At 44.1% G+C, this 18,862-nt stretch overlaps 1 protein-coding gene across 5 annotated transcripts in view; it reads right to left on the bottom strand.

Annotated features, from left to right (window-relative positions):
* prkcz (protein kinase C, zeta) overlaps positions 1-15,464 on the bottom strand; it is a 101,008-nt gene extending 85,544 nt beyond the window's left edge. For 2 of the 5 annotated variants that reach the window (XR_014273707.1, XM_082518496.1), the window contains exons 1-4: positions 15,003-15,460; positions 7,682-7,803; positions 2,712-2,801; positions 294-344 (exon numbers count right to left, since the gene is read on the bottom strand). Coding sequence is in view for 4 of the 5 variants with exons in the window: in XM_082518496.1 (XP_082374622.1) it covers positions 294-344; positions 2,712-2,801; positions 7,682-7,803; positions 15,003-15,079 (340 nt within the window). In the remaining variant the exon portion in view is untranslated. Of the gene's footprint in view, positions 1-293; positions 345-2,711; positions 2,802-7,681; positions 7,804-15,002 lie in introns of all 5 variants that reach the window. The other 3 variants (XM_082518490.1, XM_082518492.1, XM_082518491.1) reach the window with 3 other exon arrangements.
* Positions 15,465-18,862: the final 3,398 nt, after the last annotated feature.

The raw sequence follows: 18,862 nt of genomic DNA, 5'->3' as shown, positions 1-18,862 counted from the left end.
CGTTAATATGTTAACGCAGCATCAGGATTAACGTGATTCGAATCTTTAACCCATCTGCAGCGCAGCACGGACAAACTTCGGCCAGACTGCCTGAAATGTGTTGACAGAGTCATTGCAGGGATTTTGAGTCACTCTGCGCTCCAGACGGGTTACATGTGCTACACATTTGAATTGTGATGACACGTTAACGCTGACAATCCTACTGGATATCTGTGTCACGTGGACACATACGTGTCCAAGGACATCCACTCTCACTTGATCTCACAGAATGAAAGCAGAGCAGGTTTACTCACTGTCTTCTCCGGGGCAGAGCATTCCCGGCTGCTCTGGAATACTGGGGAATACTGGAAAAACAGGAAAGGAAAGCAGACATTTGTTGTTGTCCTCATACCAAGCAGCACAGTTTGTTTTGTCAATGGAACCAAAAATGTCATTACTTCTATTTGAAGAAAAGACCGTGTGAAAGGTCAACGAGCAGAACTTGTCTGTTTTCACACACACCTATAGAGTCAAACAGCATTCCTCCTGAGTGAGATGGTTTCCACCCAGAGTGGACGGGTTCATACACAGTGCTTCCTGCTGAGCTCTGAGCGCAGGCTTTTATACAACAGGTTCACCCACTCATACCTTTTCTAACATTCACACTCCTTTGGATGCAGACACTTGGGGTTTGAATCTTGCCCAAGGGTTTTTGGCAGCCGGGTGTCGACTCTACCTTCTGAGCTACAGCCACCCCGTTAATACAGTTTTTAAAAAAGCAGTGTGGCATGCATTAAATTTAAGTAATCTTATCTGATATCAGTATTTACAGTATGGACAGGTAAGCTTACACTGGCAATGTTATTTCAGTCAGTCTTAACTCAGAGGCCTGAGACCTGAATACTTAAGTATGATGCATGTGTTAGAAGAAACAGGAACAAACAAAGTTCAAGCTGTTTTATAGACCCTACAGGAACTCGGCTGAAATAAAACTCGGGGCTAACTCCATGGCTAATGGTGACTAGCCAGCAGTCCAGCATTGGACCAACACCATGCTTAAGCACCTCCTACCAGAACAAACCATAGAAACATTAACTCACATTAACTCGTGAAAGCAAAAAGAAGATACTATAATTATCATTTTAAAAATCATGGTAATTAGTAAATATATAAAATATCCAACCACTTAAAAATACACACTACCGCTCAAAAGTTTAAGAAAACCCAAAATTTTCCAGTTTTTTATTGAAAGTGATGCAGTTTATTGTCTCATTGAACTCTGAAATGAAAGCATAGCACAAATAAGTAATTGGAGTTAAAAAAGAAATCATGGAATCAGTTTATAGACCAAAGTGTATTCTAACCTTTAACCCATCAGAGTAGCCTTCTTTGGCAGATATAACAGCTGAAGACAGTCGTGGCTTCTTTCTACAATAGAAATCAAATATTCTCCCATATCTGTAGCAGAAGTTCCCATAAACGTGGACCTTGTAGGTTGCTTTGCTTTCACTCTTCTGTCCAGTTCAAACCAGCTCGATGGGGTTTAAGTCTGGAGACTGTGCTGGACTCCATGTTTTCAAGCTCATCACCTTGTTCTTTGTTCCTGAGGTAGTTCTGGCACAGCTTGGATCTATGTTTTGGGTCTTTATGTTGCTGTAGGATGAAGCCTTGACCAACTAGGCTCATACCAGAGGGTCCTGCATGGTGCTGCACAATGCTGTGGTACGTGTTTTGGTTCAGGGAGCCTCTCACTCTGTACAAGTCACCGACCCTGGATCCAGCAAACAGCCCCAGACCATCACACTTCCTCCTCCATGTTTGACGGTTGATACCACACACTGTGGAACCATCCTTTACCTACTCGACCACAAAGATCCTGTGTGATGAACACAAGATTTCAAATGTTGATCCATCAGTCCATAATACCTTCTTCCAGTCTTCAGCAGTCCAATGGTGGTGTTTCACGGCCCAGCCAAAACTGAGACTTTCTTACTACGACCACTGTAAAGCTGCTTGAAGCTGTTGTCCTGTGAGCTGCCCATCACACAGCTGTTAACTCTCAGAAACTTGTCCTCTGATTCAGTCGTGTCTTTGGGTCTGCAGACCTCTTCCTGTCACAGTTTGTTTCTGAGCCTTTGGATGTTGAAGGAAACTGGACTCACTGACACCTTGACTTTCTTTGCAGTTTCTCTGTAGGACAGACCGACATTTATACGTGTTATGATGGTCTGTCTCTCTTCCATTGTTAATCACCTTTTTCTCCCCATTCTTGTACCATCACACTACTTTCTGCAGTACAACACTGTTCAACGGATGCTGACGAGCGTATGGTACCACAGTGTGTTGCAACACTGCTTTAATGCAGACAGAGGGGGAGGGGGGGAGGGGGGGGAGTAATCCAGGAAAGTTGGAACAGCTGTAGGAATTAGTAGCTCCAGCTTTCAAGGCTTGATCAACCTCCATTGCTGCAGAACAGATTAAATTGTTAACCCATGAAAAAGGCCTTTTTGTTCTAAGATGTACGTGATTTTTCAGTTGTGGGTAACCTTACCTTTGTTTTTAACCTCTGGCAGTTCACCCTTTGTACCATTTTAAACTATTCACTGAACTTGAACGACTTGAATTGCAATAAATAACTGGAAAAATTGGGGTGTTGTAAACCTTTGACCGGTAGTTTACTCCTGGAAATATGCATGCAGATCCTCTTTAATGAAAAGTTTTCCCAAACTCACCATGCAACAGTAATCCAGACCTTTTGGTTCGACTGTAAATCCGTAGCGCCTCCTCTAGCTCCATCTGAGAGGAGATGGTGCACGGGTCCCCTACACAGACAAACACATGCATGCAATCTTATCAATATAGTCTTCTGATCAGGACTACAGACTGTTCGAGGTTTAACAGTCCAATTCAGTTTAAGTTCTCAGGAGTTTTTACTTTTGACTGGGGCTGCAACCATCGATTAGAGTAATAGTAATATGTAATAGAGTAATCTATCCTTAATTTATCAAGTAAACTGAATTTCCCAGAGGAACCCACCTGAAGGATTAATAAAGTTTCATCTAACCTAAGTAATCGGATACAATACTTTTATTACTGAGCAATAATACATATTCAAAAGAGAAAAATCCCACAGATCCTTCATAGGTTTCCATTTTAGAAAATATAACAACACAATAACAACATCCTCCGCCTCTTTGCTCTTCGCTGTGTGTAGCTGGACTCCATGTTAAACTACATCATCATCATCACTGCTGCTGTTGTGTGATCAGTGTTTTGGTTGAAAAACCTGCAAGTCTATGTTGAGTCACAAATGTGGGTGAAACACACGTCAACATGGTGACAGCTGAGCGCTACAGAGCGTGTTTTTATAATCACGTTATTCAAATTACTCAAAGGGTGCAGCCCTGTTCCTATAGTGGCCAAAGATCTGCACAGTACTGAAAGCGCTTCACTTCTTCACATTTTTAATGCTACAGCCATATTCCAAAGTGGATTCAATTCATTTTTCACCTCAACATTCAACATATCCCATAATGATGACAATAAAAAAAATTTTTTAAAAACTCGCTTGAAATTCTTACAAACTTATTTTACAAATGATTAAAAATGAAAAACAAAAATATTACAGTTATATTAAAGCATGTTCATTTTAGACATACTGACAGGTTGTTACATCCTGTCTCATCTGTGAAGAGCTTCTACAACTTGACTGGAGTCCAGTGGTTAACTCTGCTTGTCCCCATATTCAACCATCTAGCACGATGTGCCAGGACCTGTCTCTACACCTCTGAGTTATATCAAGCAAAAGAAACATTTGTGCAGCCAATATCCACAAAGGCAACAACTTTGTAACAACAAAGGACTGTTCCCAGGCCACCCCACCCATCTGAGTGATCTGAGTAGAAAACCTTACTCAAGGAGCGGACTAAAACCCCGACGGTCACTCTGGTGGAGTGCTGCAGAGAAGCTTCTCCTCTCTGGAGCTCTGTCAATCAGGCTTTTTTGTTCGAGCGGCCGAGAGAAAGAATAAATGAATGCAGCAGTGCACACACATCCTTCATGATAACCAAAGCACTCGGGCCTTGGACAAAGGTTCAGCAACATCACAATGTGGCTCTGGAGCCACATTGTGATGTTGCCCAGCCAGAGCCCAGACTCGATGTGAAGATGGCACCAATGCTGCCCGTCCCCCGTGATGGAGTCTGAGAGGACAAAGGACGGGAAACAGCCAGGCTTACAGTGCCATACCCAGTCCTCAGACTGTAAGTGCTGCCAGAGGTGCTCCAAAGCAAACACTGTGACTATCCATGTACATGATGTGTTTTTATTTGTGATACATTTTCTTTGTTATTATGGGATGTGCTGTGTGCAGAACATTAAGGAGAAAAATAAAGTCTCATTTCCAAGGACAAACATGGAAAAACAAAAGTCACAGGTCTTTGTTTCTATCACTTTTTTATCTTGACAATATTAGACAGCATCTCTTTGAATTACTGTGGTGTGTTTGGTAACAATGCTAATGATCAGTCACTGTGACTGTGAGTATTTCCATTGTAGTCGAGGCTTAGTGGACTTGAAACAAAATAACAACATTTATTTGGTTTATTCATCATAAACTGTGTGACAAATGTTGGATCCATTTTCCTGACACAGCTTTGAGGGAAATGTGCAGACAGTGAAGTTACGATAACACAGGAACTTGTAGAAAGTCCACTTGCTCCTCACTGTGTCGCTTCTGTGCACAGTCTGCATTGTCAGTCTGCGTCTTTGGACAGCCTTTCGCATGGTGTGTGACATTTATGCTAGCATAACATAACTACTTAATACTACCAACAACAACTCGGGTACTGTCCAGGAGCTGCAGGATACTGTCACATCATCAAAGTGAACCTGCTGTGTCTCAAAGCCTATTTGCACTGGATGGTGTGTTTTTGCCTCAAGTGGTGACACAAGTTTAATGTTTCCACCTATCACAGGAACAGTTTTCATGTACATTTTGCCAACCATGGTGCTTTAATGGAGGGTATTGAAATAGCTGACCTTCTCTGTCTCTCTCTACAATAAACAGAGACATTCTTATAGGACACTTCACTGTCTAAGCTAACACAGCACAGACATGCTTCGCCCTGCACCGCTTTATTCTCTGTTACGTGACATTCATCACTGATTGTGTTTTTCACATACAAATGCTGCTCTCAGTGCAACAAGTGCCACACCACACTCTGATGTGACACACACACAACCCAGAGAGTCTCTGCTGTGAGGGTACCCTGCTACATGGGACACTTATCAGACAAACCGGCTGGGTGCAGGGTATTTTTCAAAAATATGAAACTGTGCACTGGAATCATTAATACTCGTCTGTTTATCAGTTGGTTTTGATTGATAAGCAGCTTGTATTTTTTACAGGAGACGCCCACAAAGCCAAAACTGACCAGGAGACCAGGCAAAGTGAATGGCAACAATGCAGGCTAAACATGTGTCAGGTGGGGAATGTTAACAGACGCCTCAGAGTCAAGGCTGTGAAGAGAGGCTGGGAGGTTGTTCCAGAATTTTAGAGCTAAGGACAGGAATGTACAATTCCCTATAGTTTTCACAGGAAGTCTAAGAATCTGGCTTGGAAAATAGAGGTGGAGTAGTTTGAAAATATAGGTGGGGTCTCATCTCCTACAGCCATGAAACCAAAAGTAAAGTGAAACCTGACAGGAAGCCTGTGCAGAAACAATGACAAGGCTGAGGACCTGTGACTGTGAGCAGTGTTGGGGAGTAACGGAATACATGTACCGCCGTTACGTATTTAGAATACAAAATATGAGTAACTGTATTCCGTTACAGTTACCGTTTAAAAAGGTGGTATTCAGAATACAGTTACTTTGTTGAAATAAATGGAATACACTGGGGTACTTTCCTGTTTCATTTTGTCGCGGGTCAGGACTGTTTGGGTTTTGTTTGACAGCTACGTTCTTTTGTTCCAGGCGGCAGCGTTACGGTTGCCATGGTTACAGGGCGACGCTCTCTCTGCGACTGTGTGTTTCCTGGGTGAGAGAGCGCCTTTTCGTTGTTGTTGTTGTTGTGCTAAGCTAACAGGCAGAATGCTACAAGCATAGCTCTAAAGAATGTAGCATCATGTTCAGTGTAGTCCGTGCTGCTGGGAGAATGGACTGCCATACACGTTATGTGTCTGTGAGCGCTAGGAGGGAGAAAAAGGGGAGTGGAAAGGTACGAGCAGTCATCGAGGAAAAACGGGAGCTGGAAGCATGTAAATATAATAATAACCACTTCAGCCAAGAAGAGTGCCTGACGAGCCCAGTTGTAAGTAAGCTATTAAGACTCGACTGTACACTGTGTTCGTGTTTTCCTCCGAAAACAACAAGTTCCGTTGGAGCAGCCTTTCAACGCCTCTCTCTGTCTGTCGCAAGAAAAGTTGACCCACACAACAAAGTAGAGCTATTTTTCGGCTACCAGCCGACAGGGACCCCGCCGTATTATGCTGGGCTTACACTGTGCGATTTTTTCAGTCGCGCGATTCAGCTCCTGCTCAAACTGTACGATTGACTCGCAGGGGTTAGAAGTTCATAGGTCACGATGCAGGGTCTCACACTATACGGCCCGATGCTCTGATGCGACCTGAGTGCTCACACTGTGCGTCCATAAAAATGAAGGTTATAACAGAAATTCTGTCGCTCGCTCTCCCTCTCCGTCTTTCACTCACACAGACACACCACCACCATCAACTTTGCTAAATTGCTAATGAAAAACATTGGTCAGGCAGCTGTGATTGAGCAGCAGTGTCGATCCAACTATTTTCACGGTTGTTGTGGTCGTGATAATTTTGTGAGGCCACATCGAAAGGGCTCGGATGGTTCTACAGGTTGTGCCTCCATCGCTTGTGTCCAGATCACACGCTGCACTGCCGTGCTACGCCGTCTTTTTCGCTGACATTTGTGTTTGCGCGTGCGCAGTGTGGCAAACTGCGGTGACACCCTCACGACCAAGCGATTGATGATCGGGAGCTGGTCGTGAGGTGTCAATCGCTTCTCGTTACCCCACGTATACTACACGATGCACGACGCACGATGAAGGCCAAAATCGGGCCGATCGCCAAAACGATCGCACGACTCAAAAATCGGCTCAAAATGGGCCAAAAATCGCACAGTGTGAGCCCAGCATTAGTCAGAGGTCCCTTTACTACAGTTCGGAGTCGCGGACCTTCAGTAATAGTAATAAATCACACAGCAATAGTACATTCACGTTGTTGTAAAAAGCATGATAATATTGTAGCGGGTCAGGGCTGTTCGGGGTTCTGCTTGTACAGTTATGTTTTGTGTATGTTGCCATGGTGACGGGTGACGCCCTCTCGCTGCGACGGTGTGTCCTTCCGGGGTCAGAGGGCGCCCTATGTGTGTTGTGGTTGCCGCGCTGAGCAGTTAGCTAGTGGCAGTGTGTTCTTCTGCAAATGTAATAAACGGCTGTGCTCCCTGGCTAGCTCACGGGAAGCAAGACCAAACGATACCTCCGTCTCCTCCTTGTCTGAACTCGCCACAATATATTAAGTAATCCAAAGTATTCAGAATACGTTACTGTCATTGAGTAACGTAACGGAATACGTTACAGAATACATTTTGGGGCATGTATTCTGTATTCTGTAATGGAATACATTTTAAAAGTAACCTTCCCAACACTGACTGTGAGGCACACCCACCTTCATCATCGATCCATTTGAGTGTGATGGGCTGCTGGCTGGCAACACTGCACATGGTTTTCACCTCCTCACACAGTTCCACAAAGGTTACTGTTGCAGCCAAGTCTGTGATTAAAATGTCCCTGAAAGCACACAAACACAAAGACGTCAGGACCCAGTCGCTCTGTCGCCTCTGCAGACATTCCTCTTTGGCCGAATCAGCTGTTATCCTTTAAAGCAGGGGCTGGAGCTGTCGTCTCATTGGAGGGCCGCTTTAGTGTTCAAGTAGTACAAAAGAAAGAAACAATTAAACACCCACAAATATTAGTGAAAATGTAGTGTTTTATACAGTATTTAAATTTAAACTTAAATGTTTTAGGGTATTTACACTGGGACAAGTCTGACAGAGAGAAAGATGTTGGCTGGCCTCTGCAGCGGAGTTAATGATCCACTGTGGGCCCAGGACTGTGGGCTCAGGTCTGTCTTAACGGTGCACCAACTGACACAATCACACTAAGTGTTACAGGTGTGAACTGAACCACCCACTCAATCCACTCACAGCCGAGAAAGATAAGCACCAAGTTTCTCTTTCTTAACTGTTTTCAGACTGTACTGAACAATATCTGTTACCTTTAGGCATTAAATAAAGTGCTGCCTTGATCTGGACCACCTCCTTATTCCAGGCAGTTTTTACTTGAGCCCAAACACTTTGTGTCTGGTTGATGATTTCTTGCTGTAACACTGCTTCTTGGCAGAAATCGTACACCAGTGGAGTGGAGCTCCCTGTTAAATGGATCTGCTTGTAGGGAAATGTTGAGCAGCAGAATGGAGCAGGTGGATTGTGCCCACAGAAAACTTGCCAAATGTTCTCTGCCAATGCCAAGATTAACAAAAAGGAAATATTCAACCCAACAGGTCCTTTCTTTCTGTGCTAAGGTTGTATAAATCCACAGAACGATGGATGACATGTACGAGCCAATAAGCATGGCTGAATCTGTCGGCCTGAAAAAGAAAGCACTGATTTCATATCAGCACTGACCTCACAGCCCTTATCAGCTGTCAGCATTAAATAAGGGTGCGTATATTGAGTGTCAACATCGGCCTCAGTGCTGTGCTGCTGATTGGAGCAAAGTCTGCAGCCTGCACATGCCACACTGTTAGAATAAACCTTGAGTTAGTCAGCTGTGTGTTAGAGCTGCGTGAGCAGGTGCTGCACTGACAGCTCCCAGGCAGTGTGTCGGGCAGGTTTCTGGGTGTGTGTGCACAACAGTTTGTGGTCAGTGATTGTTGGACTCTGACGAGGTGGGGCACAGACAGCTTGCTTCCCAGCAGGCATTGCTCCACGCAGCCGGCCGACACACAGGTCAGCGTGGAATTACATCACACATACACACCGCGCTTTGTTTATCATGCTAGCTCATATTTACCCAGAAGCTCTTTGGCTTTAAACAGCTCTCATTAAAATGTGTTTAATGTCATTTAAACGGTGCCACAGTTTTGGGTGTGAATGCATTACTGTCATCCAACATCACACTGAACAGTTTACAGTGCATCTCTCTTTTTACCAGAAAATCTGAAATTATTACATATTTTAATTCAACTAATGTGGATTCAAAGCAGCCAGGAGTGAAATCCTGAGAGGCAGCACATCATCAGCAAGAGCTACAGACGGAGGCAGAGCAGTGGGAACTGTGAGGCAGAACATTTAACTTTAAATACATTAAAAATCACTGACAGGTGGAGCCCACAGAGAGAGCACCTCAAACAAAGTGTTTCTCTTTTTGTTGTTCATGATCCAGGACCAGTGAGTGCTGTGTTACACATCTGTATTTACCCACATCTGTACAGCTTCCATCATGACCTGCTGCTGTAATCATTTCATTATGAAGTTACGATTACATTACTTCTGTTGTTGCAGGATGAGATTAAGGTTTCCCCATGGTACACATATACTCAACTGAAAGGAACGTTTACTCAAATATAACCTCTAGCACTGCCTTCCATTACACATGATATTGGTAGAGTTATTAATATTACTGTTAATCCTTTACTGATAATCCTTTTCAGACCAAACATTGTTACATTATGTCAGACGATTTTGTTTTATTTCATTATATATTTTTTGTTTATCTGAACACATACGTGTGTGTGTGTGTATATCTACATATATATTCGTATCTGTAAATGAAAATATATGTAGTGTATATATATTGTTTTTTGTTTTATATGTCTGAAACAAATAAAGATACAATACAATACAATACAAAATACAATACTGTTATTGGGAGTAGTAGTAGTAAAATGTGTGGTAATTTGCTGTGTGAATTACATAATGTTTCATTGTTTTATTCACCTGCAGCAGGAGCAGCACTGAGCTTTCAGTGGGAGCTGTTTACACTGACTGTTGTGCTGTTTCCCACTCAGCAGCAGCTCCTGTCTCTACCACTACACTCTTCACTCTTTATGCATTAATGCAAACACTGCTATAACAATGTTATTAACTCATTAATAAGTAAGTAGCTAAGTAATTCCACTCGATAAGTAAAAGTTGTTTTTTATGATATAAAATGTCTCCAGAACAGGAGGAGATGTGAGCAGCATGAACTCTGGTCTGCAGTATTCCTGTGAAACCCTTCCTGCTCTGCTGTTGTAATAAACTCAAACAGCTGAAGCCAAATGTGCATTAAACTCTCTCAGTCTGTAACTAAAGGTTAGCTGAATGCTGACCCTTGCACTGTGTGAACATACTGAAGAATGCTCTCAGGGATTGGTCATGTATCAGAGCATAAACATGCAGCACCGTGATCTTTGACCCCACTGATGAGAACACTTCACACACCTCAGTGATTGTGTGCTGGGTCAATCACACGCTGCATTACTGACTTTAGTTTTCACAGAAACTTTCTCTACTTTGAACCTTTTTGGGGAAACTCCATAAAGACCAACACAAGTTGTTATACCACTCAAATAAATCCAGGTTTTAGTCAGATCCCTGCAGGGTCGGCACATCTGTCAGCAGCTGTAAGTCATCTCAGACATGATGCTGACAGCCTCCACTCATCCTACTTATTCATATTGTTTGCTATTGTTTACTATCACTGACTTACTTGAATGAATGTCATTCACATCATTTGCATAAAGTTATGCATGCTGCAGAGGGAATGTTATTAGCAAAAAGAATATATATTTAATTAGGACGATTCATTTCAAAGAGTCAGGTAAACATTGAATTGTTGCCTTACAGATAAAAGAAGTGGGAAACACTGGACTGGTTTGTCCCCTGATATCAATATTTACAGAACAGCTCCGGCTTAAGACACACTTCAGTGATTAAAACACACACACACACACTTAAAACGATTTGGGACAAATCAGATTAAGGTATCTTCCAGTTGGCCTGTCTCACACGTAGCGCACAACACGAAAGACTGCAAAGACTGTATGTGGATGCTACACACCTGACTCCCACTCGTGCTGGAAAAACCCACTCCACTCCCACGCCGCCCCAAACGTTGGCAGAATGAGTCTGGGTAAATGCATCTGTAGCAACAAACGTGCTCAGACGGGTTGCTGCAGAAGCAGCTCTTTGGTGCTGGTTATCACCAACACAGAGTGAAGCTGGGCCTGAACCGTCTGCTGTGCAGCAGGTAGATCAGGCAGGAAGCTGAACACAGAGAAAGGCTGACTGTCTGAACTCAACATGGAAAATCATTTCAGAGCGTTGTGATTAAAGATTATACTGGTAGGATTAACCTGAACCACACTGGTGACATCACCACTGGCTCCTTTACACACAGGCCTCCAAAAATATGTGGAAGGGTTTTAACACAGCGAGAGCTGAGCAGCGTTTCTGAGCCAGAGTTTGGAGACAACAACAACAACAGTGCTGACATTAAGAGGAAACATGTGATGGTTTAGTCACTCGGTCGGGATCTCCTCTTACAACAGAACAGAAGAATACTCATCACATCCATATTTAAGCACAATGCCCCTGTAAGGGGGATAACTAGATTAAAACATCAAATCATCTACTGCGGGGTCAGAGGTCAGAAGACAGTAGGCTCGACCGGGGAATCAGAAGAAAAGACGTGATGAGTTTTGAACAGAGACAGCGCCATCAGCAAACAGGTGTGACGACTGGTCGCTATGGTGACTCCTGCCCCACACGCGTGTCTGTGTCTCAGGTTCAGACTCAGAGAGCCTGGCACACAATAAATCTGTGAGCAGCAGAAACTTCTAGTCTACAAAACAGTCATCACTGATGTTTGTGGCGTTCATCACACAGACGCTGTGACGGTGCAGAGGCAGCCCGCCACGCTGGTTTCACAGGAGCACACTGTGGCAGAAGACACCAGGCTGCACCGTGTGCAGAACCACACCGGTGCATACGCTCGGCACACTGTGTTATTCCAGCACTCATTCACTCAGTGAAACAGCAGTATACAAGCAGATTAATGGGATAAATACTTGCTGTGTCTCATCTTCAAACACAAACTAAGGACAGTGTGATATAGTCATCATCATCCATTCTCTTCAGGATCGCGGGGGGTGGAGCCTATCCCAGTTGTCATGGGGAGAGAGGCGGGGTACACCCGGACAGGTTGCCAGTTTGTCACAGGGCTAAAACACAGACACACACAACCATTCACACCTGTGGGCAATTTAGTGTCACCGACTAACCCCACTGACTGCATGAGTTTGGACTGTGGGAGGAAGCCGGAGTAGAACCCACGCAAACACACGGAGAGCAAACTCCACAGAAAGACCCCGGCCTGATGTTGCTGTGAGGCAACAGTGCTAACCGCCGTGCTGCCCATATCTGCGTCTCATCTTGAACCACAAACTAAGGACACAGGCCAGTGCCATGTAGCTGTCATGCTAGCTTTAACCGTCGACCGTTACGATGCTGATTCTCATGTTTTAACTTTTAGATTGCACTTTTTTACTCTTGAGTGAAGATGTTGTTTCATTTTGATGTAAATATTTTTTTCCGTCACAAACTGAACATATGTTGTACACAGCTGTGTTTTAAATAAACAGCATTGGTATGTGCAATAAACTAAAACTAACCAATCAGAAAATCCAAGTGTTGTAGGAAATGAAACTAAACTCTGAGTGTGTCTTTGTTGTAAGGTGTGGGGCAGGATTCTGTACCTGGGAATGTAAAGTCGTACACTGAGCGTGTAACAGCCGGGAGTCAACCCGGCACAGTCAACAATCTGGGCCGCTTTGGAAAATATGAAGGAAGGCATACATTTTGGACTTTTAGCTGTACTTTCACAAGTCTTTATTGATACTCATGTTACACCAAAGTAATTAGGTAATAGGTACACAAAACAGAACCACACATAGCAGAGTATCGTCTGCTTCGTCCAAACATCTTTCAAAAAGTGTCAAACAGAACGAAGTCTGGACACTGGGCTGTCATGATGGACAGTTTTGTACTTTAGTTGTTCATATCTTAATGTTTGACCATCACATTATTATGAATGTGTAGCACAAACACTGCCTTTGCTAACGAACACATAAACAAGGATTGAAGAGAAAGACGTAATACATAGCAGACTGCTAAGTCTCTGGTATGAGACTGCTCCACCTAAACACAGTTTGGATGGAGGCACAAGAAGCCGAAACAGCGCCCGAAGAATAATAAACCTAAATCTGTGAGTGGATTCTGTAATGCAAAGATGGCAGTGTGTTTGCTCCTCGCTCTCACGAGGTCACCAGCAGCACGTGTTGTTTTCCACATTTACACAAAAGTAGTTTGGAAAACTGATCACACTGTGAATGTTTCCCCAAGTGCAGTCGCAAAGACATCAAGCGCTACAATGACACTGAGCGCCCCAGCAAAGGAAGACCAGCAGTCACCTCTGCTGCTGAGCATATAGACATGACCAGCCTCAGAAATCACAGATTAACAGCAGCTCAGATTAGAGCCACACAGAGCTCCAGTAGCAGACTCATCTCTACATGTTCAGAGCAGACTGTGTGAATCAGGCCTTTATGGTCAAAGAGCTGCTGAGAAACCACGACTCAGGAAAAGCAACAAGGAGCAAAGATTTGTTTGGGCCAAGAAACACGAGGAGTGGACATTAGACCAGTGGACATCTGGGCTTTGGTCTGATGGGTCCACATCTGAGATCTTGGGTTCCAAAAGGTGAACGGAGGGTCTCTGCATGCACGGTTCCCACCGTGAAGCATGGAGCAGGTGTGATGGTGACACATCTATGTGCCAGCAACCATTATAGCGCATTATTACAGCTCCAGTACTACAGTCAGTATAAATGAGACCATATCACCCTAACTGTTCAACAGGTTGCCCATAGGAGCCAGGGTAAAGTGTAAAATCTTAGTCCTCACATTAAAGTGCATCCATAACCTTGGCCTCCTTATCTGTGTGATCTGCTTCATATCTCCACTGTTTCCTGCTCTGTCAGAGCTTTCACTCATCTTGTTCCTTCTGCTCGTCTGCCCACTGTGGGAGCAGAGCTTCAGTCGCTGGGCTCTGGACTCACTTCCTCCGCTCATTAGAAATATAGATTCCCTCATTTAAGTCACAGCTCCAAACCTACTTGTTTAAACTGGTTTACTTTAGTACAGATCTTACTCACTGTCAAATCTTTGTTTTTATTTGATGTTTTGTTTTTTGTTTTTAATCTAAGGCACCCTCAAATAAAATGTATTTTTATTTACTTATTTATTTGTGTCATTTTGGCAGCAATTGGGGCATTTTCAGGCCGTGTGCTCTAACAAACTCCTCCTGGAGATGTAATTGGTTCAACCTAAAGATCCTGCAAAGCTTTTGAGTTTTTGGTTTTGGAGCCCTCCGTGACGGGACGTCACACCTCCAGTCCAGTCTGTCCCACACACGTGTGTCAGTATTAGGTTACACTCAGGCTTCATCAGATATACGTGAGATTTTCACTGTGGACTCGATATCATATGTGACATACACATGGCGTGTAATCTGCGTGTTCTGTCATGGTGATAGTACACGGACTGTTTTTTCTGCTTCCACGATAATAAACTTGCCTCGTTCATACAAACACTGTTCCTGCGTGATGAGGTGATTCCACAGATGACTGCAGGAAACCTACCTCTAACCAGCAGCGGCCCACTTCCACTGCACCTCCACATGTGCCCATCATCAACACAAACGCTGACTTTATGTGAGGGTGAAAAATATTCTCGAAGCTTCCTCTGATGTCATTTTTCACGCACACAGTGGGTTAAACACAGGTGCCACAGGTACTAAAGCCTCTCTGACTCACGAGCTCCAAGAAGCCCAGGCTGCGTGTCCATTCCACAGGTGTTTCCTACTTACTCACGGAGAGTTACTTACCCGCAGTAGTGCGCTTTAATCTTCACAAACTCCGAGTTCAGGTCCATTATGGATCCGTTTGACGCTAGCATATGCATCGTACAGTTCAGCTCCCCCGTGTCTACGTGAACAGGCCCACGCTCGCTGTGTGATACGTGGATAGAAAGTGGTTTCCACTCGCAGATGACAGAGGACCCTGTACGCCCAGTGCGCTGAAAACTAACCCGAGCGGAGCCGCTTCAAACTTTCTGTCGTTAAGGTAACATCGGGGACTTTGGGGAAGTCTGTCACGTCCCGTGAATAACGGCGGTGTTTCCGGCCCCAGCTTTCAGAATAAAAGCTAATGCGCAAGGTTTAAAGAAGCGCTCTTATTCTGAAACGGAAAACTCTTCACCTGTCATCGGTCGAGCTCGGAGTGTGGTCACACTTGACGGGCTTTCTTCCGGTTCACTATGGTTACCGTAATCTAAATTCACCTGTTCACCTACCGGGGCTTCCCGCCTGTCCCGGCAAACACCGTGCTAATAATCTGAAAGGATACGGACAGTGTGCGGTCGGGTTCATGACTACTGTTCTCTTTTTATGCAGTTTTTCCTCATAGAAATGATCCTCAAATACTGTAACTAATACTCTAATATGTTCTTCTCATCTCCCAGCGTTACAGCCTGTTCCTACGACATATTTAAATAAACAATCACATTAAATGTACGCGTTCATTAACACTGTGGTCAGTATCACGCGATCCGTACGGTGGCCCTGTAGTGATCCGTGTACACACCAGGTAAGGGCAACCTCTGTACCGGCAAACAGAAAAAACCCGACATAACCAGTCGTGTTAATATGGTGTTTAGCGCCCCCTAGTGGTTAATGGCAAAAACGTTATATGCATGAAGTGTGGAAAGTGACGCTGTAATGCTTTAATGGTCGGTGCTGAGCCCAGAGGGGAAGCTGTTGTGTTTGTGCATCAAAAACCAGAACAGATCGTCCTTCTGCAGAGGCTGAAAGTACGGACACTGCCCCTGCTCACCGAGAGGAGCCCGCAGACCGCGTAACCGTCTGAAGGATACCGCCTTGACACCTCCCAGATAAGAAGGGCACACTGAGCCAAACCCAGGACACGCTGGGGAGATTGTTTCGTGGCTATTTTAGGGACACCTCGATGTCCCCCAGAAGAGCTGCAGCGGAGGAGAGAGACATCCGGGTACCCCGACGAGCAGCGGATGGAGGATTCACGAGTTATTAAGTAGTTCACTGTTTCACATTTAGCGCCATAATTATTTGGATAAAGTAACAACTTTGGTCGTTTTGCCAGCCTATACCATCAGAGTGATCAGAGACGTAAATATCAGGAAAAAATGGAAATGAAAATCCAAACCTGTGAGGACTGAGAAGCTGAGTTTGCAGCTCCAGACAGACTATGAAGATGTTCACCCTGAGTTAATTGCATGGGTCAGTAATTTACTAATAACAATAATAATTAGTGAGGTCTGACACCAGGATTCACTGCCTGAACGGCTAAGTAAAGAGCAGTTGGCCCTGGGCCCACATCCAGATCTATACTGCTTTTACAAAATCAAATTATTACCTGATAGAGTACAGTAATCAGATATTACCTGATAGAGACCAAACAGACATAACAAGATAAAGATAAAAAATATGAACAAAACTGATAAGATATAACAGTCAATATAAGCTTTGGTGAGTTCAATCTAAAGATGATGATATTATGTGATATTAGTAAGACACAGGATGATGGACTTTGTTGATTTTCAGTGAAAAAGATATTGAGGTTTGATTTTTAGTTGTATTCAAAATGCTGTTTAATAGCACTTACTGACTATGAAATTTCAAAATAAAATGCTATCAGAGAACATTCAGGCTGGGTTCAAAAAGTCCTCAAACAGGGATTCATTGGTTTGTTCGTACCCTCAAATATGACCCATATGAGTTTTTCCAAAATGAGCCCATACAGGTCACAGGACGCAGCTGCAGCATGGTGCCATGCAGATGTAGTACGTGGCACGATTTGCATTTTAAGCTTGTTTCCTGGCATCTAACGCAGCTCTGCACGAAGAGAAGGCAACCAGCTCTCACTAAATGGACGACAGGCCTTTTCTACTCTAATTAAACACTCCAGCACATTCTACACATGATCTCACACAAACATAAGTATTGTCTTTATTGTGCAGGCACATCGACAAGCAGATATATGGTAGACGGCTTCGGAACAAACATTACAAATTAGAAATAAATAAACGTGACTAGTAGTAGAGTTTGAAAATGAAAACTTTAAAAATCCACCAATGAGCCTGACCAGTTTAAACTGAGTCATCCATTAATCAGCTGACTGTGGTTAAGTGGGCAGGTGGATGACTTCCCTGCCTCTCCACTTGTGCCCAGTGACACCTCCTTAAATGAACATGAATACAAGCATGTCAGTGTTGCTATAGTGAAGGAGGACACATATGATAGTTTTACACAGCAGCATCAATCTGTGCCTCCTACTCTTAATGTGTTAGCTACAGTGGGGTAAAAAAGTATTTAGTCAGCCACCGATTGTGCAAGTTCCCCCACTTAAAATGATGACAGAGGTCAGTAATTTGCACCAGAGGTACACTTCAACTGTGAGAGACAGAATGTGAAAAAAAAATCCATGAATTCACATGGTACGATTTGTAAAGAATTTATTCGTAAATCAGGGTGGAAAATAAGTATTTGGTCACCTCAAACAAGGAAAATCTCTGGCTCTCACAGACCTGTAACGTCTTCTGTAAGAAGCTTTTCTGTCCCCCACTCGTTACCTGTATGAATGGCACCTGTTTGAACTCATCATCTGTATAAAAGACACCTGTCCACAGCCTCAAACAGTCAGACTCCAAACTCTGCCATGGCCAAGACCAAAGAGCTTTCGGAGGACACCAGGAAAAGTATTGTAGACCTGCACCAGACTGGGAAGAGTGAATCTACAATAGGCAAGCAGCTTGGTGTGAAAAAATCAACTGTGGGAGCAATCATCAGAAAATGGAAGACATACAAGACCACTGATAATCTCCCACAATCTGGGGCTCCACGCAAGATCTCATCCCGTGGGGTCAAAATGATCATGAGAACGGTGAGCAAAGATCCCAGAACCACACGGGGGGACCTGGTGAATGACCTGCAGAGAGCTGGGACCAAAGTAACAAAGGTCACCATCAGTAACACACTACAACGGCAGGGAATCAAATCCCGCAGTGCCAGACGTGTTCCGCTGCTGAAGCCAGTGCATGTCCAGGCCCGTCTGAAGTTTGCCAGAGAGCACATGGATGATACAGCAGAGGATTGGGAGAATGTCATGTGGTCAGATGAAACCAAAGTAGAACTTTTTGGTATAAACTCAACTCGTCGTGTTTGGAGGAAGAAGAATACTGAGTTGCATCCCAAGAACACCATACCTACTATGAAGCATGGGGGTGGAAACATCATGCTATGGGGCTGTTTTTCTGCCAAGGGGACAGGACGACTGATCCGTGTTAAGGACAGAATGAATGGGGCCATGTATCGTGAGGTTTTTGAGCCAAAACCTCCTTCCATCAGTGAGAACTTTGAAGATGAAACGAGGCTGGGTCTTCCAACATGACAATGATCCAAAACACACCGCCCGGGCAACAAAGGAGTGGCTCCGTAAGAAGCATTTGAAAGTCCTGGAGTGGCCTAGCCAGTCTCCAGACCTCAACCCCATAGAAAATCTGTGGCGGGAGTTGAAAGTCCGTGTTGCTCGGCGACAGCCCCAAAACATCACTGCTCTCGAGAAGATCTGCATGGAGGAATGGGCCAAAATACCAGCTACTGTGTGTGCAAACCTGGTAAAGACCTATAGTAAACGTTTGACCTCTGTTATT

Source organism: Aulonocara stuartgranti (genome assembly GCF_965226115.1).
Source record: "Aulonocara stuartgranti genome assembly, chromosome: 20".
NCBI classification, from domain to species: Eukaryota; Metazoa; Chordata; class Actinopteri; order Cichliformes; family Cichlidae; genus Aulonocara; species Aulonocara stuartgranti.
This window is presented reverse-complemented; position numbering and strand designations above follow the sequence as displayed.